General features: G+C 48.1%; 1 protein-coding gene across 6 annotated transcripts in view; it reads right to left on the bottom strand.

Annotated features, from left to right (window-relative positions):
* Positions 1-24,133, bottom strand: part of LOC119963922 — a 136,978-nt gene that overhangs the window by 86,441 nt on the left and 26,404 nt on the right. For 4 of the 6 annotated variants that reach the window (XM_038793343.1, XM_038793341.1, XM_038793345.1 and 1 more), the window contains 4 exons: positions 17,288-17,453; positions 4,752-4,813; positions 2,091-2,258; positions 346-457 (listed from right to left, as the gene is read on the bottom strand). In XM_038793343.1, coding sequence (XP_038649271.1) covers positions 346-457; positions 2,091-2,258; positions 4,752-4,813; positions 17,288-17,399 — 454 coding nt within the window. In that variant the 5' untranslated portion in view covers positions 17,400-17,453. Of the gene's footprint in view, positions 1-345; positions 458-2,090; positions 2,282-4,751; positions 4,814-17,287; positions 17,454-24,133 lie in introns of those variants that run through there. The other 2 variants (XM_038793347.1, XM_038793346.1) reach the window with 2 other exon arrangements.

Below are 24,133 nucleotides of genomic sequence, written 5' to 3' on the forward strand. Positions count from 1 at the left end.
TAATGAAGGTTTTAAAGTAAATGACACACATTTTCTTATCTGTTGTGCAATAAACTTAGAACGAATTGGACAATTATAACCTTTTTCAAAACTTAGCAATATCAAACTCTCAGATACAGGATACAGCATTGGTTAATTTCAAAATGGAGTTCCCTCATCGGCTCCCAATCTCCCCAGCAATACACCCTATCTTCTAAACCATTTTTGTTTCTGACAAAAATAATCTTTCTGGTCTAAGTGAGTCAATTTAGTACAGAGATAAATTATGTTAATTTATTTCAGAATAATATGCTGCTATTTCTCAATATCCCATGACAGCGAACATTTTTCACTCAACTAAGTTACCTGATCCAGTTAAATAATCAAGTTTTTCTTTTTGCATAGTTTCCTTTGATGGTATGGATGTTAGAGGGCTAAATGATGGCTGTGATCTGTTGTCCTCTGTGACTGTAGCATTCTGAAATACATAGATTAAATAGGTGATATCCAAAATGTTGTATGATTTCAAGAAGCAGTTAAATATAGCACTTGAGCGCAGGAGATCAAAAGGATATGGGGAAAAGAAGGATTAGGCTATTGAGTTGGCTGATCAGCCCCAGTTTTCTCTATGTTTCTAATCAAGAGCCCTCAAGACACAAGTTTATCCAACGAGGTACTAAGCTATATAAAAGTGATGAAGTCTCAGATTCAACTCTTCTGTCTTTTTGCAGTTTGTTGATTTAAACTAACGATAAGGCGATTATGGTTTCTGGATTCCTGGATTAAGCAGGCAAAAACACTTGAAGTTTCAATACCCAAAAGGGTGCCAACAGTGGACGTTGGGTGAATCATAGAGTAGTAGAATTCATAGAATCCACAGTGCAGGAGGCCATTCGGCCCATCGAGTCTGCACCGGCCCTCGGAGAGAGCACCCTACCCAAGCCCACACCTCCACCCTATTCCCGTAACCCAACTTTTCTGGACAATAAGGGCAATTTAGCATGGCCAATCCACCAACCCTGCACATCTTTGGACTGTAGGAGAAAACCAGAACATCCGGAGGAAACCCACACAGACACGGAGAGAACGTGCAGACTCTGCACAGACAGTGACCCAAGCCGGGAATCGAACCTGGGACCCTGGAGCTGTGAAGTTCAAAACTTGCTCGCTGCAGTGAGTGAGAATCTGGAGTTGACGTCTGGAGTTGAAGTAAGTGTGGGAGTTTAAGAAAATAAATCTTAATCTTTTGCCTCCTTTATCGCCCTCCAGGAGGGAGCAGAGGATTTTGTGAGGTTTTCAAAGCATCTTGAAATATTATGGATACCCATAACGGAGGGCAACGACAGCTAATGCACATTTGTCCTACCAAACATTTCCAGGACAGAGCTCTGCTCTTGGTTCTATGCTGAAGGTTACTTGAACTACCTTTGACTCCGAGCATAGCTGAAGGCTATTGCTCATGAGAAATTAGCCTTCTTAGTTGTGAGAGCACTTCCCAGCTGCAGGCTGTGTTTGCTGCTGCTTTTCTATGACAAAGTTCTAGACATGATTTAACATTCTCAGGTTTCTCCTCTGTTTCTGTTGAGGAACCTTCAGAGGGTGATACCGTGCGTTTGTGTAGTTTTGTGAAATTGAGCGGATATAGCTTTATATTGCTATCAATATGGATTCAGATTTATTGTCACGTGTATCGAGGTAGTGTGAAAAGTATTGTTCTGCATATAGTCCGGGTAGATCATTCCGTGCATGAAAAACAAGATTGACGATAAATACACAATGTAAATACAGAGACATCAGGTGACGGAATCAGAGTATAGCGCTACAACAGCAGAGAAGATGCGTTGAGAGATTAGTTCAGTCCATAAGACAGTCCTTCAGGAGTCAGGAGTCCAGTAACTGCCTCCACCCCCACTCCCTGTTGCTCTCCACTTTGAGTGATGTTACATAGACCCTTGGTGGGTGGAACAGGGTAGTTGGGGGGGGGGACAAGGAGGGATTAGGTGGGGAACAAGGAGGGATTAGGGGGGGTTAGCTGAGCTATCAGACAAAGCTTCATCCTATGAGAATCAGGCGAGGATGAGGGCCTCCCTGATTCTTTGGGTATACCGGACCTTTGCCACCACCAGTCTTCCATTCGGCACCTCTTGTGGCTCCTCCCCAGACTCATCCTCCAGCCCCTCCTGGTTCGGCTCCTCCTCCAGCATTTTGCCCCGCTGTAGTGCCAGATTGTGGGGTACATAGCAAACCATCACAAGGCAGGAGACCCTCTGTGGGGTGTACTGCAAGGAAGCACCAGAACAGTCTAGGCTTACATTAACAATGCAATGAAGTTACTGTTAAAATCCCCTAGTCACCACACTCCGGCACCTGTTCGGGTACACTGAGGGAGAATTCAGAATGTCCAATTCACCTAACAAGCACCTCTTTTGGGATTTGTGAGAGGACACCGGAGGAAACCCATGCAGACGCGGGGCGAATGTGCAGACGCCGCACAGTGACCCAAGCAGGGAATCAAAACCGGATCCCTGGTGCTGTGAAGCAACAGTGTTAACCACTGTGCTACCATACCGCCCTCTGGGCCTCTTTATATCGGGCTCCGCCTGGATCTCTGGCCTTCGCATTGGCGTCATCAGTCAGGACCTCAGCAGGAACCTCTTATCCCCCTAGAACCAACCAGTCATCCCGTGGTCCTCGAAGACACTGGGGATCTTGGAGTGTCCCAGGATGTAACTGTTGTAAGGGCCCTTCCTGTTTGTTCCCCCTTTATCATTTTTGTTTCATGGATGATTAATGGCCATGTACCTTTGAATCAAGCAGCAGAGAGGAGTGAGGAATTCAGGAGTTACAGGTGACAACACTTAGTCTCTGCTAGTTTGAAAAGGAGGCCTCAGACTTTTTGGCACCAAGTAAAAGATGTTTGATTGGCCAGAAAGCCATACTCTGCCTGGTAACAGGTGGTGATTGGATCTCATCCCAAATAAGGAGAATAAAGGAGCTGAATATGATTTAAATGGACTAAGTTTGCAGAAAATTGTAGCACAGTGGGAATTGGGGGTCCTCGTGCATAAATCACAAAAAGTTCAGCAAGTTCATCAGGTAATCGGGAAGGCAAAGGGCGTATAGAAACAAGGAAGTCCTGCTAAAATTGTACAATGGATTAGTTAGACAATATCTGGAATACTGTGAACAGTGTTGGTATCCTTATCTAAGGAAAGATATACTGGCATTGGAGGCAGTCAAAAGGAGGTTCACTAAGTTAATCCCAGGTATGGAGGGATTTTCTTATGAGGAGAGGTTGATTAGATTGGGCCTGTACTCATTCAAATTTTAAAGAATGAGAGGTGACCTTATTGAGACATATAGGATTCTCAGGGGACTGGACAGGGTAGATGCTGAGAGGATGTTTTCTCTTGTAGAAGAGTCCAGGGCCAGAGGGAATAATTTCAAAGTAACGGGTTGTCCATTTGAGACCAAGATGAGCAGGAATATTTTCTCTGAGGGTAGTGAATCTGTGGTATTCCTGAATGCAGAGAGATCTCGAGGCTGGGTCTTTAAGTATGTTCAAGGCTGGGATAGACAGAATTTTAATCAGCAAAGGAATCATGGATTTTGGGGATAAGGCAGGAGAGTACAGTATTATCAGATCAGCCATGATCATTGAATGGTGGAGCAGACTTGATGGGTCGAGTGGTGGGTACATGGAATGCATCGCCAGCAGAGGTGGTGGAGTCAGAGTCATTAGGGACATTTAAGCGACTCTTGGACAGGCACATGGACAGCAGTAAATTGAAGGAGTGTCGGTTAGGTTGATCTTAAATTAGGATAAATGGTTGGCACAACATCGTGGGCCGAAGGGCCTGTACTGTGCTGTGTTCTATGTTCTACTTCTGCTCCTACATTTTTTGGTCTTATAAAACAAGTCTGTGAATGTCTTTCCCTGGTCCAGCGATGATATTTAAACTGCCTTTACGAATGTTTCCACATGACTCTGACTCTATGACATGGATGCTAGTCTAGGCTCCCGGCTATTAGATAGGGACTGGCCGCAAAAGCGGGTATATGCAGACTGGCTCACCCTGGTTGTTAGGTGTAAACTGCCTCTCTGCTTCTGATGGCGCTGGCAACTATATATATATATATATATATATATATATATAAATAATTCGTCTTAGAAACCTCCATCTCATTTCTTTTAAAATCACATTTCAGTATTTCTTTTGAATGCTGGCTACTGTTGTCACTAGGCAGATTTCTACCTGTTGCTAGAGAGACGCATGACGCCTGTTGCTAGGCAGCTTGCATCCCTTCATGCCCTGCTGCATTCTTGTTACAGCTATTACTAGGTAGAGTTTCTACCAATTGCTAGGCAGACCCGTTGCTGGGAAAACAGCAATAAAATCAGAGGCAACAGAGAAATCAAGAGAGGTGATGAAGAGGTAAAACTTGTACATGACAAGAGTAAATGTGGAACCTGACACTGCGCTTTCAGATGATGTTGCAGAAGAGAAACATTTGATAAAGAGCAGGTCAAGTACCATGGACAAAAGTCACCCACCACTTACTGGCATAATACTGACAAACAAGGGAGACCAGAAAAGGGGAAGGGAAATAATTAAGTAACTGAATAGAGTATTGCTTACTGGGGTAAATTTTGTATGACTCTGTCCACTGATGGGACAGGGTCTCTTAAAACATATCCTTATGTGCAATGGAGGCAGGCAAAGTCACTTTCAATACACTGTTTTACATTAAATTATTTTCATCAAACTTACTTTATCTTCAGCCGACGAAGTCATTGCCAATTCCAGTGTCTTTTGAAATGATTCTTCCTTACCTAAGAAAAAAAAACTTAAAATTATCTTTATCTTTTACTTCAGTAAATACCTGACAAGCTCCTAGTCCTCACCCCGTTGAACAAGAATGAAAGAATTTCCACTTAGGTAATGCCTTTCATGGCCATATGTTACAATATGCCATTTAATAGGCTTTGAGGTGGAGTCACTGCTGTCATATAAGGGAATGTAATGTTGCATAAACATGTGAGATAAATTCGATGTTGATTGAGTGAAACACATCAGCCAGAACAGCAGGAATTCCTGAAGTAGTAGTGTGGGATTTTTTATGGGATGGAAATAGAGCCCAGGTTTAACATCTCATCAAAAAGACATTTATTCCAAGATAGCGTGGGTGCACTGACTTGCCATCGAATTTATAGGCAAAAGCACGGTAGAATAAAGAATGGTAGAATACAAATGATGTACTTTCAATTTTCACACATCAGAAATGGGTGTAGAACAAAAAGTAAAGTCTTCTGAAACGTTACATAATCTTCATGGCATTCATCTGATGATCAAGGGAAGCTACGAAAGAAGCCTGACAATAAATTTCTAGAATTCTTGGTAAGGAAAATTGTAGAGTGGCAAATATGATGTCATCTTCAAAACAAAAGAGACTACAATAAAACAGCAAACTATAGGCCAGAATGCATTCCTTCAGTTATTGGTAGATAAATTGCTGGAGTCTGTACTGTTGGATGAAATTGCTGCGCGTTAGGAGGAATGTGAGCTAATTGAGGTCACTCAGCCAGTTAGACGGATTTTTAAAGGCAGGTTGACGGAAGACATGATCTAAAAGGGTATAAGGATGGCCCAGTTTCATGTTAAAAAATATTAATTAAAAATACATAGGACATCTGGTGGTGATATGCAGGTGGAAGTCGCATGTTGGGTGGCTTCTGCTCGAGGCTCTGGCTTTTTGATTTTAATTCTGGTTTCAGGGTCAGTTTTTGAATAAGCTGGTGCAGAAAAGCATAAGAAAGGTGGGGAATGTCTAAGACCCAGAAGAAAGCCGTTGAGAAGAAGGGGGCAAGCGAAGTTCGCCATCGAGTGAGTGGGTCAGTGCGACAGCAGGAAAGATGGCGGAGGCTGGATCTGGATCTCTGGGTGGGGCCGCTCCCCTCACAGTGGAAACGCTGACCGAGGTGATGGCTGGAGAATTTGAGAGGCAGTTTGCTAAGCACATGGAGATGCTGCGATGAAGGAGTGGATGGAAGGGTTCGATAGCAGGGCTCGGGGGCTAGCGGTATTGGTGGACAAAAGGGTGAAGTTTCAGATGAAGATGGTGGCAGACCAGGGGGCAGGTATGTGATAGTAGGGGAGGTTGATGGCATTGGTGAGTGTATATTGCCCCAACTGGGATGATGTGGGGTTTGTGAAGAGGGTGCTGGGTGCCATTCCAGATTTGGACCCCCATGGGTTAATAGTGGGGCGGGAGGCGGGGGGGGAAGAGAGAGAAGAGTTGGAATATGGTGCAGGAACTGAGGGTAGACAGGTCTCAGCTGCACTCGCTGGCCCAGTCAGGGAGGGCGAAGGCACTGGTTGGGCTCATGAGGGAAATGGGAGGAGTGGACCCGTGGATGTTCTTACACTCGAGGGAACGGGAGTGTTTGTTTTTCTCCCCGGTACACAAGATGTACTTGAGAATAGACTGCTTCATGGTGGGAAAGGCGCTATTGGCTGGGGTTAGGAAGTCGGAGGACCATGCTCCACATTGGTAGGATGTGTTCTGGAGAATGGGATGGCCCAGAGGCTGGGGCAGAGAATGAACTTGGGGTTGTTAGCGGACTGGAGCTTTTGTGATAAGATTGGGAAGGTGATCGATGAATATGTGGGGAGGTTTTGCCATCAGTTGTTTGGGAGGCTCTAAAGGCAGTGAGGGGGGAGGTGATCTTGTTCAAAGCCAAGGTAGACAAGGAGGAGAGAGAGGAACGCCAAACACTAATAGAGGAGATTCTGGAGATGGATGGGAGGTACGTGGGGGAACAGGATCCAGGCCTCTGGGAAAGCGGTGTGCCAGTTGAGAAGGGCGAGGGGGCGGTCTACAAACATGGGGAGAAGGCTGGTCGGCCAGCTCCGAAGGGAGGCGGCGGCGAGGGAGGTAGTTCAGGTACGGGATAAGATGGGGAAGCTGGTGGTGGCCCCAGAGCAGATCAATAAAGTATTTGAGGAATTTTATAGGAATCCAAATAGGTCAGAGCCACCAGGGGAAGAGGGAGTTCCTGGACGGGTGGGAGTATCCGAGGCTGGGTGAGGAGAATAGACCAGGCCTGTGGGGGAGCAGGAGGCGATTGGGAGAATGGAGGAAGGGAAGGTGACGGGCCCTGACAGGTTTCCAGTTGAATTCTATAAGAAATTGAAGGATAAGTTGGCACCGCTGATGATGGGAATGTTTGAGGATGCGATTGGCACGGGGGTATTGTCGCAAATTATGGGGCAGGCTTCGATTTCACTGCTGCTAAAGAAGGATAAGGATCCGGTGGAGTGTGGGTCATATAGATCCTTATCCCTACTGAATGTAAATGCCAAGATATGAGCAAGGGTGCTGGCGTCAAGGTTGGAGTGATGCCTGCCGAAGGTGATTGGGGAGGATCAGGCAGGGTTTGTGAAGGGAAGCAGCTGTTCTCAAACATGACAAGGTTGCTGAACATGATCCTGTCTCCGGTGGAGGGAAAGGAGGCGGAGGTGGTGGTGGCACTGGACGCAGAGAAGGTATTTGATCGGGTTGAGTGTGGTTACTTGATGCCGGTATTGAATAGATTTGGAATAGGGCCGAGGTTTGTGGCGTGGTGCGGCTGCTGTATAAGGAACCAATGGCGAGTGTTTGCACCATCAGTGTGAATCTGGGGAACTTTGCACTGCACCGGGGTATGAGGCAGGGATGCCCTATGTCCCCCATGTTTTTTACATTGGCTATAGAGCCCCTGGCCATCGGCTAAGGAGCTCGGGGCTGTGGAAGGGGATAGTGAGGGGGGGACAAGCTGGTCTCCTCGTTCAAATGGGTGGGGCTCTCTCAGTGGGAGGGCTGGAGAGGGTGGTTGCTTTGGCAATCTACGGGAGGATCCTGGAGGAGGACAGGGTGTCTGTCCATGGATGGGATTAAGATAAATTGGGGTTTGGGGGGGTGCGATGGAAGAGGGATTATAGTGTGAGGTGCTGTGGAGGGCGAATGCCTTGACGTCATGTGCAACGTTAGGGCCGATTCAGCTGAAAATTGTACATAGGGCGCACTTCACAAAATCAAGGATGAGCAGGCTATTCGAGGGGGTGGAGGATGTTTGTGAGCATTGTGGGAGGGGCCCCACAAACCACCTGCATATGTTTTGGTCCTGCCCGAAGCTGAAAACGTTTTGGAGTACGGTATTTAGCACAATCTTGCAGTTCTTGCATATGAATGCAAGTCCAGTCCCCTAGAAGCCAGATATAGGGCATTGGACCGGCCAGAGTTGCAAGCGGGAGTGGGGGCAGATGTTTTAGCCTTCGCCTTGCTCATCGTTCCTAGGCAGATCTTGTTGGGGTGGAGGTCAGTCTCTCCACCCTGTGCCTCGGGGGACCTGCTGGAATCTTTGACCCTGGAGAAGGTGACGTTTGAGCTGAGGGGGGCGAAGAAGGGATTCTACAATTGTTTGTTCATTATGCACTTTCGGGAGTTGGTTATCGTTGCCTGTTTTTTTTGGGGGGGGGTGGAGAATCGGCAGGGAGGTGGTTCTTAGGTTAGGTGTGACTGTTTCTTTTTATATTTTGTTGGGGTTGTTCTTGTTTTTCTTTTGAATGGTGCAAATTATGAAAATATGGTGAATAAAAATATTTTTTTTAAATCTATGCTTCCGGTGACTGGGACGTGCTGAGAAGTCACGTATCAGGTGGCTCTCCTCCCAGCAAACCTGAAAAATAGGCAGTTTTTGTCTGAACAACGGCTGCAAATGAAGCAAATCATCCCCACACCACTAACAAAACGAAGAAAGAAGGAAAGATGGCAAATAACAGCCAGTCCAGAGGACGGGTGGAGACCAGGAGTGGGAAGAGCCTGGATAGACAGCAAACGGCCGAGCCGACAAAACACGGACTTCGCCAGAGCGAGAGGAACTGACCCGCCGCCGCACAAGAAGCTCACCCCCCAACCCAACCAGGGGATGGGTGGAGGATGTTTCTCTCAAGAGTGTTGAAGGAACACTGAAATGAGAGAAAATTGGACATACAAGCTGCAGTGAAGGGTGGCCGAAGCTCTGGCGAACATGCAGGTGGCCCTGGACAAAGCTGAAAAGTGATTAAAGATCTGGAAAGGGCCGAACAAACCGGAGCGACCGGATCATCGCCTTGCAAAAGGAGGTGGCAAGGCTGGTCACGACACAAAGCAACCCGAGAGGAAAGGTTGAGGATCAAGGGAAGCGGTTGAGACGGCAGAACCTGCGAATCGTGGGCTTGCCAGAGGGGATCAAAGGTAGGAACCCCACAGACTATGTGGCCCAAATATTGGGTAACCCTGTGGGAAGGGATAGCTTCCCCAACCCAACAGAAATCGACAGAGCACACCAACCCCTCCAACCAAAGCCCAAAACCGAGGAACAGCCGAGGGGGATAATTGCAAAAATGCACCAGTACCAGGACGGGGAGAGAATCCTGCGCTGGACAAGGCAGTAAAAAAAATTGCAGCTGGGATGGTCACAAGATCCGAATTTACCAGGACATTGGGGCTGATCTGGCCAAGCACCAGGCCAAATTTTACAAAGCGAAGACTGTGCTGTACAGAAATGGCACATGATTCAGAATGTTGTACTCAGCCAAGCTCTGGGTCATGTATCAAGACAGGGAACATTTTTTCACAGTCCCTGCGGACGCCGACACGTTCATCGCAGAAAACGGTCTGGAGAAGCAGCAGCAGGGGCAACGATGAAAAGCCTGCAGAGAGACTTTGATAACACAATGTTTTAACAAAATAAAGCTCTCTCCCTTTTACAGTCTGTACAGCCAACACTAGACCATTGCCACAGCGACTGCTTTACATGGACGAACACTGCCTCTTTTTGGACACGAGAGCAGCAAGAGAGGGAAGGATGATCTAAGTACAGCCAAGCATAGGTAAGGTGGAGGAAATGGTGGACAGGGAGCCCAGAGATCTGCAACGGGAGGGAGTGCAACAACTCCCGGGAGGGGGGAGGCACTAGTGAAGTAGTTAGCACTGGAATTCATGAGGAAGAAAGAGGCCGTGGTGCGTCATCAGCAGGGGGGAAGACGCCTGGCTGGAGGTGGGGTGGGGGGGGGGGGGGGGGGGGTGAGAAGAGACAGGAAAGAGGGCATCGTAAGAGAGAAATAGGGGAAGAAGGATGGTGAGCATTAGACTGGCTAAAACAAGCCCATATGACGACTTGGAACAAAATAGCGCTGCTAACAACCACTTGGGAAGGTCCCTGGACAAAGGGAAACCCCAGAGTGCAGGGGCTCATCCACATGGCAAAGGCACAGTTGGTGGCCATGTTGGATGCCCCCTAGACAAAGGGAAACCCTTTGAGCACAAGGGCCTGGTCTCATGGGGAGAACAGTGACCGCGGGACACGTCAGACCAGGTAAAAAAAGTGGGGGGACAAAAACTCCCATCAGGATAGTCACCTGGAATGTTAGGGGACTTAACAGCCCAGTCCAAAAAAAAAAGTCTTCATCCACCTGTGAAACATGAAAGTCGACATAGTCTTCCTCCAAGAGACGCACCTGAGGGAGAAGGACTGATTGCGGGCTGGATTGGGCGGACCTACCATTCCTGCTACAGTGGGGTGGAAGGGGAGTTGAGAAGAGACAGGAAAGAGGGCATCTGTAGCTTTTTCCTTTCCAACATGAGCTCTATGGTCGGGGCCTTTGAGTATTGCCAGTCTACCTCCAGTGTGGAATCAACTAGGGGGAGGGAGACGGTGCGTCATGGTCAGCAGTGCTCTAGACAGATCACCGGTAGTCCTCGTTAACGTGTACTCTCCCAACTGGTATGACACACAGTTTATAAAGAAGGCCATGGTAGAAATCCCCAACATAGAGACGCACCGACTGAACATTGGGGGGCGGGGGGGGGGGGGGGGGGGGGGGGGGGGGGGGGGGGGGGGGGGGGGGGGGGAGAAAGACCCATGGACAGACAGGTTGAATCCCAAAACGGGAAAGACCTCCAACATGGCAAAAGAATTCAACCTATTTATGGAACAGATGGGGGCGGAGGACCCATGGCAGTTCACCCACCCAAGGTAGAAAGAGTTCTCCTTCTTCTCCCAAGTACATAACGTCTATTCATAGATCGACTTCTTTGTAGTGGGAAAATCTGTGCTTCCAGGGATGGCAAGGGGCGGAATACTCCCCGATCGTAATCTCCGACCACACTCCACGTTATATGGATATGAGGTTGGAGGTTGGACATGGCCCTCCTGGCCGACTGTCCCATGCCATAGACAAGTACATTACTAACAACCAGAATGGGGTTCTCACCCACCCTTCAGATTCTGGGAGGTGTTGAAGGCTATGATCAAGGGAGAAATTATCGCTTTAAATCATGAAGGGAGAGGGAAGAGAGGGTGGCTAGGCAACAGCTAGTTGATTCCATACTGGAGGTAGACCAGCAATACATGTCAGAGGTAGGTTCTTTACCCAGAGAGTAGTGGGGGCATGGAATGCACTGCCTGTGTAAGTAGCTGAGTCGGAAACATTAGGGACCTTCAAGCGGCTATTGGATAGGTACATGGATTACGGTAGAATGATGGAGTGTAGATTAATTTGTTCTTAAAGGCAGCACGGTAGCATTGTGGATAGCACAATTGCTTCACAGCTCCAGGGTCCCAGGTTCGATTCCGGCTTGGGTCACTGTCTGTGCGGAGTCTGCACATCCTCCCCATGTGTGCGTGGGTTTCCTCCGGGTGCTCCGGTTTCCTCCCACAGACCAAAGATGTGGTTAGATTGATTGAACATGCTAAATTGCCCATAGTGTCCAAAATTGCCCTTAGTGTTGGGTGGGGTTATTGGGTTATGGGGATAGGGTGGAGGTGTTGACCTTGGGTAGGCTCTTTCCAAGAGCCGGTGGAGACATGATGGGCCAAATGTCCTCCTTCTGCACTGTAAATTCTATGATAAAGGTTCGGCACAACATCATGGGCCGAAGGGCCTGTTCTATGTTCTATGTTTAATACTGCAAGGCCCCGACCATTGAGCTCATGTCGGAAAGGAAAAAGCTACAGATGGACTTTGATCTGCTCTCCACAAGGAAAGGAATATGGAATCAACTAGCTGTTGCCTAGCTACCCTCTCTTCCCTCTCCCAACTCCGCCAGCACAGGGGACTCTGTACAAACACGAAGGCAAGGCTAGCAGGCTGCTGCCTCAACAGCTGAGAAAGCAGGCAGCCACGAGGGAAATAGCACAAATCAGGGACAGTAGAGGCAAATTTGTAGCAGAACCGGACAAGGTCGACAAGGCCTTCGAGACCTTCTACCAGGGACTGTATACCTTAGAGCCCCAGCAGGGGTCTCGGGGATGAAGTCGTTTCTTGATGGACTGGACATGCCAGTTGTGGGGGAGGACAAGAAACAGGGCCTGGAAGCATTGCTAGAACTGAGAGAGGTCATAGACAGTATTAGTTCCATGCAGGCAGGGAAGGCGCCAGGACCAGACGGTTCCCAACAGACTTCTACAAAAGATTTGCGACAGCACTGGCCCCGCACCTGCGGGAAATGTTCACAGACTCGCTGGTAAGGGCCCTACTGCATACAAACCTCAATCTCATTGATACCTAAAAAAGACAAAGACCCAACAGAATGCGGTTCCTACAGACACATCTCCCTACTAAGCGTTGACACAAAAATACTGGCCAAGATCCTAGCCAAAATACTGGCCAAGAGGTGGTTGCAGAATACCAGATGAGCTTTGTCACGGGTAGACAGCTAACTTCAAACATCAGCCGCCTGCTGAATGTGATCATGACCCCATCTGGGGAGAGAACATCCGAAGTGATCGTCTCACTGAACGCTGAAAATGCCTTTGACAGAGTCGAATGGAAGTACCACATTGAGGTACTGCAGCGGTTCGGGCTTGGAACAGGGTTCACCGCCTGGGTGAAAACCCTGTACAATGCTCCCACGGCGAGCGTACGGACAAACACCACCAGCTCTAAGTTCTTCCAGCTGTATATGGGCACAAGACAGGGATTCCCGTCGTTCCTCCTGCTGTTCGCCCTTGCGATCGAGCCACTCAGGGTGGCAAAGAATTGGAAAGGGATCCGGAGAGGAGGCAGAGAGCACAGAGTCTCGCTCTATGCAGACGACCTGCTCCTCTACATCTCGGATCCACGAAGCAGCATGGAGGGAATAATGGCGCTCTTGAAAGAGTTTGGAGACTTCTCTGGTTACAAACTTAACCTGAGCAAAAGCGAGATCTTCCCGGTGAACCCGCTAAGGGGAGCTGCAGAGCTGGAGGGGCTGCCATTTAAACAGGCCCGAAACAAATTTCGCTACCTGGGGATCCAAATCGCTCATGACTGGACAGGAATACGCACGTGGAACCTGACCAGCCTGACTGAGGAAGTTTAAAAGGACCTGCAGAGATGGAACACTCTCCCATTCTCCCTAGCGGGAAGGGTGCAGACGATCAAAATGAACGTACTGCCCAGGTTCCTATGCGTGCGTGGGTGGGGGTGGTGCCTAGCCCTCCCAAACCTACAATATTACCAGAGAGAGAGAAAGTAAAGGGATGGATATAGGAGCCAGAAGCTGAGTATGTTCTCATGGGGGTATGCTCCTGCAGAGGAACCTCTCTCCGGGCCCTAGCCAGGGCAGCACGCCCATCCCCAACTAATAAATATTCAATGAGCCCAGTGGTGGTAGCAACACTCCAGTCATGGAGCCAACGCGACCATGGACGCCTCCTTCAAAAGTTGGAGACTTTCACACCAACAACAGGTTACCAATGCTCGAAGAGCTGACAGAAAGATTCCAGCTGACTGGGGGTCATTACTTGGGTATCTAACTCAAAAACTTCCTACGAAAAGAAAAAAGGACATACCCACGACCACCATGACAGTCACTACTAGAGGATCTGCTGGACACGGACATCTTAGGGAAAGGGAACTATTTTGCTAACGGGAGCTAACACCCAACTGGACAAGACAAGGGAGAAGTGGGAGGAAGACTTAGGTCTGAAATAGGGTGGGGACTCTGGAGCGAAGCACTGCACAGGATCAACTCCACCTCCACATGCGCAAGACTAAGCCTAATGCACGGCCCACTTAGCCAGAACCCGTATGAGCAGGTTCTTCCTGAAGGTGGAGGACAAATGCAAACGGTGCCAAGGAGGCCCGGCCAACCAAGCCCACAAGTTCTGGTCTTGCCCCAGACTTGCTGAGTCTAGACAGCCTTCTTTGAGGCAATGTCCAAATTGGTGGGGATGAGGGTGGAGCCATGCCCGGGAGTGGCAATCTTCGGGGTATCAGAACAACCAGATCTCTTCATGGGGATGGGGACCGACGCCCTTGCCTTTGCCTCCCTAATTGCCCGCCGGAGAATCCTGGTCGGCTGGCTGTCAGCAGCACCACCCGAAGCTGCAGACTAGCGGTTCGACCTATCGGAATTTCTCCAAATGGAGAAAATTAAATTTGCAATCCAAGGGTCGGAAGAAGGCTTCCACAAAACGTGGGAGCCATTCATTTCTTTTTCCAAGACCTGTTTGTAGCCAACAACTAGGAAGCCAAAGAACAGGAGTCAATGAATGGGAGGCAGGTTCGTGTGATGGACTGGGCTGTGTTCACGACTGTGTGAAGTTTCTTGCGGTCTTGGGCCAAGCAGTTGTCATACCCGGCTGTGATGCAGCCAGATAGGATGCTTTCTATGGTGCACCTATAAAAGTTGGTAACAGTCAGTGTGGACATACCGAATTTCCTTATTTCCAGAGGATGTATAGGCGCTGTTGTGCTTTCTTGGTGATAGCGTCGACGTGGGTGGACCAGGACAGATTTTTGGTGATATGCACCCCTAGGAATTTGAAGCTGTTAATCATCTCCACCTCGGCCCTGTTGATGCAGACAGGGGTGTGTGCAGTACTTTGCTTCCTGAAGTCAATGACCAGCTCTTTAGATGAACCAAAGGGAAGAACCAAAGGGAAGAAAAGCAAAGAGAAACCTGAACCAAAGGGAAGAAAAGAAAAAAGGAAGACCAGTAGTGTGCGAAACTTAGGGGACCACAATCACCACGGCAAACACTGTAAAGAAGGAATAAAAGAAAAGGATGGGGTAACTATGATGTATATGTAAATAGTCAAAACCGATCTTTTAAAAAAAAAAATTTTTTTTTAATTTAGATTATCCAATTATTTTTTCCAATTAAGGGGGCAATTTAGTGTGGCCAATCCACCTACTCTGCACATTTTTGGATTGTGGGGGTGAAACCCACGCAGACACGGAGAGAATGTGCAAACTCCACACGGACAGTGACCCAGAGCCGGGATCGAACCTGGGACCTCAGCGCCGTGAGGCAGCTGTGCTAACCACTAGGCCACCGTGCTGCCCTCAAAACCGATCTTGGTGTAAAGTTCTAATTTTACTTATATATTCCCTTGTTTAACTCCCAATGTTCGTTCATATTTATATTTGTTTGTATATCAAAGCTAAATAAAAAACTTTTAAAATAATATATATATAATAGGGGCGGCACAGTGATTAGCACTGCTACCTCACAGCACTGAGGACCCGGTTCAATTCCGGCTCCTGGGTCACTGTCCATGTGGAGTTTGCACATTCTCCCTGTATATGTGTGGATTTAACCCCCACAACCCAAAGGTGTGCAGGGTAGGTGGATTTGTCATGCTAAATTGCCCCTTAAGTGGAAAAAAACCTCAAAGTTCTCTAGCACCAGAGCCTTAAGGACCGTCTCTGCACAGTCTTGAGACTTTGGAACTTTCCTTTATGCTTTAGTAACCAGGGGCGGGATTCTCCCTTACCCGGCGGGTGGGGCTCCCGGCGTAGCGGAGTGGCGCCAACCACTCCGGCATCGGGCATTGAGGGGCTAGGCCCGCGCCGGAGCGGCTGGCACCACGCCGACTGCCGCCAAAACCGGCACCAGCGGCCTTTGACGCCCGCCGCCCGGGCTGGCCGAAAGGCCTTCGCCGGTTCGCGCATGTGCCGGTTGTGACGTCACCACCGGCGCATGCGCACTGGGGGATTCTCTTCCGCGTCCACCATGGTGGAGGCCGTGGTGGCGGCGGAAGGGAAAGAGTGCCCCCACGGCACTGGCCCGCCCGCCGATCGCCGGCCACCGTGGGTCCGATCGCCCCGCGGGGGCTCAGGACCCAGGGGGCTCGCTTGCGCCGCCGCCACCAGAGGTGGTTCAAACCTCGGCAGCAGGAGAGGCTTCGCAGCGGCGGGACTTCGGCCCAGGGGGCTCGCCGCTCGTTCGGCGCGTTTCCCGCCCCCGCCAATTTCTGCCACGGCGGGGGCGGGATTTCCGGCAGCCCCGGGCGAATCTCCGACCCTGCTGGGGGTCGGAGAATGTCGCCCCAGAAGTGAGTACTTGAAATGCAGGGACGGGCAGCACGGTAGCACAGTGATTAGCACTGTTGCTTCACAGCGCCACGGTCCCAGGTTCCTTTCCTGGCTTGGGCCACTGTCTGTGTGGAGTCTGCACGTTCTTCCAGTGGCTGCATGGGTTTCCTCCAGGTGCTCCGGTTTCCTCCCGCAAAGGCCTGAAAGACGCGCTGTTAGGTAATTTGAACAATATGAATTCTCCCTCAGTGTACCCGAACAGGCGCCTAGGGATGACAAGGGACTTTTCACATATAAGCCTACTTGTGACAATAATAAAGATTATTATAATTATTATTATGGCTGCTGTATAACATCTGCCTCAGTTTACTTCTAGTGGCAGGTGAAATTTTAGATAGAAAACAATATCTAGGTGAGTAAACTGAATTGGGAAGGTGATGGCATAATGGTAATGTCGCTGGAAGCTCAGGGTAATGCTCTGGGGAACATGGCTTTTGGTGGACTTTAAATTTTCAATACTGGTAACCATGAAGTATTGTTGATTGTCGTAAAAACCCATCTGGTTCACTAATGTCCTTTAGGGAAGGAAATCGGCCACCCTTTAGCTGGTCTGGCTGGAAACCCACAGAATTTGGCTGACTCTGAAATACCCTCTGGAAATGGCCTAGCAAGCCACTCAGTTCAAGAGCAATTTGGGATGTGCAATAGTGATGCTCACATCCCATGAAAGAATAAAGAAAAAATAGAACTTAATAAATGCCACACATTTGAGAAAATCTTATAAAATCTGGGTATTTAGTCAAAATTCTCAAGCTCTTCTGAAGGGCCACGGCCATCTAAAATAAATAAAATGATGTGCACTTATATTTACATATAAACATATTTACTTTTAGAATGTACTGACTATCTACTTTGGTCAAAGAGTTTCAATTTCAAATAGGCTATCAGTAAGGTAAAAACTTTGTCTTGTGACTCCTTACTTGACTCTGAGAAGACTTCGAATTTTTTGCTCTCTGTTTGAGCTGGAGAAACCCGTTTTTGTCCCATCAAAGGGCCCAAAGGAAGAAGAAAACCTCCAGATGCTTGTGACATTTTCCCAATTGTGAAGATGCCAGAATTCAACCATAAACGTTCTTTACCAGCTCCCTGAAAATGCAAGTTAGAAATAAATGAAAGAAAACAGAATGTTTCAACTCGACAAGTAAAATAACAACAATAAGTCCAAAGATGTGCGGGTTAGGTGGATTGGCCATGCTAAATTGCCCGTAGTGTCCTAAAAAGTAAGGTTAAGGGGTGGGGGGTTGTTGGGTTGTGGGTATAGGGTGGATACGTGGGTTTGAGTAGGGTGATCATTGCTCGGCACAACATTGAGGGCCGAAGGGCCTATTCTGTGCTGTACTGTTCTATGTTCTAATAACATGAATGCATTTAGTGTCTTTAATGTATTACCACATCCAGGGACCTCATTAGACTGAGTTGAGAATACCCAAACTCATTTCACATCACCTTGTTTGAGCCCGCAAAGAGTAGAGTGTTTTTTGTTCTGTCAGTTTTCACTGCATGGTAAGATAAAATAAACAAATAAAGTTAAGTCTAAATCTAACACAATCTTTATTTGCAGTGGGGAAAGCAACACAATGTGGCACATGATAAGAATGTAAATAGGTTCTGTGCACAAGGAATATCTTAAAAGACATCAGCTGCATTTTGTACATTGCACACAAATGTTCAAATTATGCTTGCAGGCCTTCAGAAACATCACAATTGTTACATCTCTTGCAGCAAGGAAGTACAGAAAAAATAAATCAATACCTTAATGGGATCAAGAGCAAATTAAAATAGAGAGAGGAAGTGCAACAACATGGGAGTAATACACTGCTGGAGATGGAATATTAAAACTGCTCAGATAGATGCAAAAGATCCCACGGCACTATTTGACAACAACTTCTATTTATATTGTGCTTTTAACATAGGAAGAGGATATTTTTAGAAAAAATTCAGAGAAGGTTCACTTGACTCATTCCTGGGATAAAGGGTGTATTCCATGAAGAAAGGTTGAACAGGGTGGGCCTATACGCATTGGAGTTCAGACGAACATGAGGTGATTTTATTGAAACACCTAAGAGAACTTGATAAGGTGGATACCAGGAGTATATTTCTTAATTGGGACTTAAGAGCAGGCCATTTGGCTCTTCAGGCATATCCACTATTCGATACAATCATGGCTGATCTGACTGCGGTCTCAACTGTGTCTCACATAACCCTCTACTTGCTTGTCTATCAAAAATCTATCTAATTCAGCCAATAACCCAATCTTCACCGGCCCAACCTCCAGTTTTTCAGGGAAGACAATCAGATTAACAATCCCCTGAAATAAAGTAATTCTCCTCATCTCCATTTTAAAAGATTAAAAGAGAGACCTTTTATTTTTTAAACTGTGCCCCAACAAGAGGAAATATATATTTTATAAATATGGAGATCAAAGCTGCAGATAGTGCTCCAGATGTGGCCTCACCAGCTGCAATAAAACTGCCCTACTTTCATATTCCATTCCCCGTGCAATTTGCATTCCCATTAATGTACTAGCATTTCTCAAAAAAATTCAAACAAAAAATAGCAACTCTTCTCCTTACCCATATTTATCCCTCACCATCATTAAACTGGATGATATGGTCATTTACCACATTAATGTTTATGGAATTTTGCTGCATGCAAATTGGCTACCACATTTGCTACATTATAGCAGTTATACATTTCAAAAGTACTTCACTGGCTGAAAAACGCTTTGGGAAATCACAACCTTGCGAAAGTTGCTATATAAATACAAATCGTTCTCTGTTTTGGATAATACAGGCTAGCACGTAATCCAATTCACTAAAATGCAGCAGTAAGCAATAAAGCAAAGTATGTTAATCTTGTGCTTCAAATCAACTTCTGGTGATTAAAATTTCAAATTAATAAAGTGTTCCCAACTGGCCCTTTATTTAGCCATTTGTAGGAAATAGAAAAACAGTTAAACTGGGAGGCTCGATGGCACAGTTGTTAGCACTACTGCCTCACTGCACCAGGGGCCAGACTAGATTTTGACTTTGAGCGACTGTCTGTGTGGAGTCTCCCCGTATCTGCGTGAGTTTCCTCTGGGTGCTCTGGTTTCTTCCCACAGTCCAAAGTTGTGCAGGCTAGGTGGATTGGGCATGCTAAATTGCCCCTTAGTCTCCAAAGGTCAGCTGGGGTTACAGGGATAGGAGAGGGGAATGGGCCTAGGTAGGGTGCTCTTTCAGATGGTCAGTGCAGGTTCCGGTGGCAGATTCAAATCCCACCACTGGAGATGGTGAAATATGAATTCAATAAAAATCTGGAATTAAAAGTCTAATGATAACCATGAAACTATTGCAGATTGTTGTAAAAACCCATCTGGTTCACTGATGTCCTTTAGGAAAGGAAATCTGAGCTGGTCGACTCCATACTGGAGGTAGACCGTAAATACTCCGAGGCCCCTACCGTAGAGCTCCTGGCGGAGAGAAAAGAATTACAAAGGAACTTTGACCTACTCTCCACCAGGAAAGCAGTACACCAACTCCGCCAGGCACGCGGGGCCCTGTACGAACACGGAGACAAAGCCAGCCGCCTGTTGGCACACCAGCTGAGAAAGCAGGCAGCCAGCAGAGAAATTGCACAAATCAGAGGTACCAGAGGCACGTTGGAAACAGAACCAGAGAGGATTAACGAAACCTTCAAGGCCTTCTACCAAGAGCTGTACACCTCAGAGCCCCCAACGGGGAAGGCTGGGATGAACCGGTTTCTTGATGGACTGGACATACCAGTCATGGGAGAGGGCAGAAAACAGGATCTGGAAGCACCACTAGCACTGGGAGAGATCATGGACAGCATTAGCTCCATGCAGACGGGGAAGGCGCCGGGACCGGACGGATTCCAGGCGGACTTCTACAAAAAATTCGCGACAGCGCTGGCCCTGCACCTGCGGGAGATGTTCACAGACTCGCTAGCTAGGGGCACACTGCCACCCACGTTAGCACAGGCCTCAATCTCGCTGATACCTAAGAAAGACAAAGACCCAACGGAATGTGGGTCATACAGACCCATATCTCTGCTGAACGCAGACGCCAAAATACTGGCCAAAATCCTAGCCAAAAGGCTAGAAGACTGTATCCTGAGGTGGTCACAGAGGACCAGACGGGCTTCGTCAAAGGTAGACAGCTTACCGTGAACATCAGGCGCCTGCTGAACGTGATAATGACCCCCTCCGGGGAGAGAACACAAGAGGTGATCGTCTCCCTGGACACAGAAAAGGCCTTGGACAGAGTCGAATGGAAATACCTCATAGAGGTACTGGAGCGGTTCGGGCTTGGAACAGGGTTCACCGCTTGGGTAAAGCTCCTATACAACGCTCCCATGGCGAGTGTACGGACCAACAATACCAACTCCCAATACTTCCAGCTGCACAGGGGCACCAGACAAGGATGCCCACTGTCCCCGTTGCTGTTCGCACTAGCAATCGAACTGCTAGCAATCGCGCTCAGGGTAGCAAAAAATTGGAGGGGGATCCGAAGGGGAGGTAGAGAGCACAGAGTCTCACTCTATGCGGATGATCTGCTCCTCTATATCTCGGACCCACAAAGCAGCATGGACGGAATCATCGTGCTCCTGAAAGAGTTTGGAGCCTTCTCGGGCTACAAACTCAACATGAGCAAAAGTGAGATCATCCCAGTACACCCGCAATGGGGGGGGGCAGCACTAAAGGGGCTGCCGTTCAAACAAGCCCGACACAAATTCCACTACCTGGGGATCCAAATAGCCCATGACTGGAAAGGGATCCACAAATGGAACCTCACCAGCCTGACGGAGGAAATTAAAAAGGACCTGCAAAGATGGAACACACTCCCGCTCTCCCTTGCGGGGAGAGTCCAGACGATCAAAATGAACGTACTGCCCAGGTTCCTCTTCCTGTTTAGATCCATTCCGATCTACATCCCCAAGGCCTTTTTCAAAACGCTGGACAAACTTATCATGGCGTTCGTATGGGGGGGTAAAAATGCTAGGATCCCAAAGAAGGTCCTACAAAAAACAAAATCCAGGGGGAGGGCTAGCCCTCCCAAATCTACAATTCTACCACTGGGCGGCAACAGCCGAGCGAGTAAGGGGATGGATCCAGGAGCCAGAAGCCGAGTGGGTGCGTGCGGAGGAGGCCTCCTGCATGGGGACCTCCCTCCGGGCCCTCGCCACGGCAGCACTTCCATCCCCATCCAAAAAACACTCCAGCAGCCCAGTGGTGACAGCCACCCTCCAATCCTGGAACCAACTACGGCAGCAATTTGGCCTGACCAAAATGTCGGACAAGGCTCCCATCTGCAACAACCACAGGTTCACACCAGCACTGACTGACGCCACCTTCAAAAGGTGGAGGCAGGACGGGGGGGGACACTGACAGTCAGGGACCTATACACGGATGACAGGATCGCAACACTGGATGAACTGACAGAGAAATTTCAGCTAGCTGGGGGGAACGAGCTACGGTACCTGCAGCTCAAAAACTTCCTACGAAAGGAGACAAGGACATACCCACAACCGCCACGACAGACACTACTGGAAGACCTACTGGACGCAAGTATCCTAGAGAAAGGGAACTGCAGCGACATGTATGACCGACTGGTAGAAAGGGACGACACCGTACTGGACGCAACAAGAAGGAAATGGGAGGACGACCTGGGGATGGAGATAGGGTGGGGACTCTGGAGCGAAGCACTGCATAGGGTCAACTCCACCTCCACGTGCGCAAGGCTCAGCCTGACGCAACTAAAAGTGGTACATAGAGCCCACTTAACGAGAAACCGTATGAGTAGGTTCTTCCCGGAGGTGGAGGACAGATGTGAACGGTGCCAAAGAGGCCCGGCCAACCACGCCCACATGTTCTGGTCTTGCCCCAGACTTGTGGAGTTCTGGACAGCCTTCTTCGAGGCTATGTCCAAAGTGGTGGGGGTGAGGGTGGAGCCATGCCCGATAGTGGAGGTCTTCGGGGTTTCAGACCAGCCAGATCTATTCCTGCGGAGGAGGGCGTACGCCCTTGCCTTTGCCTCCCTGATCGCCCGCCGTAGAATCCTGTTTGGCTGGCGGTCAGCAGCACCGCCCAGAGCTGCAGACTGGCTGTCCGACCTCTCGGAATCTCTCCAAATGGAGAAAATCAAATTCGCCATCCGAGGGTCAGACGACGGCTTCCATAGAACGTGGGAGCCATTCATGCAATTGTTCCGGGACCTGTTTGTGGCCAACGTACAAGAGGAAGAATAGTCGGGTGGCCAAGAATCAGGGGAAAATGGACGGGAATCGGGAGAAGGTAGCCAGGGTGGGGGTGGGGGGGGGGGGGGGGGGGGGGGGGTTACGGGTTCGTTATGGGGGTTTGATGGTAAGCTAAGGCCCAAAACCAAACTATAATTAAATGCCTATAAACATGTGCCTCGGACATATTGGGGAATGTAAAATATGTATGCCGGCTAAAGGGGGCGGCCACAATTGTTGTTATGAAGATGCTTACCTGTAAATATACATGTTAAATTTTTGTGTTTTCTTTTTTTCTCTCTAATAATTTGTAATTTGTCATATATAAAATATGAAAACTCAATAAAAAACATTTATAAAAAAAAAGGAAAGGAAATCTGTCATCCTTACCTGGTCTGTCCTACATGTGACGCCAGACCCAGAGCAATGTGGTTGACACAGCCTGCGATGTCCATGTCCCATGAACAAACAAAATAAATAAATGCTGGTGTATGGAGAAGGTGCTCTGGGACTCCAATTCTTGCACTTCTTCAAGCATTAGCACAGTTACTCAGACAGCTATCAAGAAATTGGCTGAGCTGCGCCGGCGTGCCACATTTCCCATAGATTCTATTTCTTTGCTGAACACTTCATTCAGCTGCTTTCTTCATTTGTTGACTACTTTGTTCCCCTGTAAAATTACAGATCAGCCCTATCGCCTTTCTCTGCACCATTAGATTAGAACCGATTACAGTATTTAAAATGCAACTTGGCCACAGATTCTTGTGCACAAATGGTTGTTTGCAGTACAGAATCATAGAATTTACAGTGTAGAATGAGACCATTTGGCCTATCGAGTCTGCACCGGCCCTTGTAAAGAGCACCCTACTTAAGCCCACACCTTCACCCTATCCCGGTAACTCAGTAACTAACCCCACCTAACCTGTATTCACACTAAGGGCAATTTAGCAATCCACCTAACCTGCATGTCTTTGGACTGTGGGAGGAAACCAGAGCACCCGGAGTAAACCCAAGGAGACACGGGGAGAATGTGCAGAGCACAGACAGTGACCAAAGCCAGGAATCGAGCCTGGGTCCCTGGAGCTGTGAAGCAGCAATGCCGACCACTGTGCTACCGTGCGACCCAAAATGAGTATTGCTGAAAAAAAGAAACAGGTTGAAGCTTTTCATCTTGCGCTCATCAGGACACTACACAAGAATACCAAGATCAATGGAAACAACAAGTTATACTGCATGAGAAGAGTATGCTGACTGGCCAGCAAGTGGTCTCTGATTGGTAGAGGCATTGCCATGGAGAATGCAACATTTGATGAGAACTGACAGTCAAATTCTGTTTTCCATATTCTTAAGTCAAGAAGTATTTTGTTTCCCTCTCCTTGGAGCCATGTTCTACAAATTGTCACAGCCCTTTAAGAGGTGCGTAACATATTCAGATCTGTTGTAGATACCTCCTTAGGTTCAGTGACTTCAATCACTCTTTAGTTGGCTGAGTGTCTTACTTTATGGAAGGTGATTCACATTGCTCTATATCT

Source organism: Scyliorhinus canicula, chromosome 3, assembly GCF_902713615.1.
Source record: "Scyliorhinus canicula chromosome 3, sScyCan1.1, whole genome shotgun sequence".
NCBI lineage: Eukaryota > Metazoa > Chordata > Chondrichthyes > Carcharhiniformes > Scyliorhinidae > Scyliorhinus > Scyliorhinus canicula.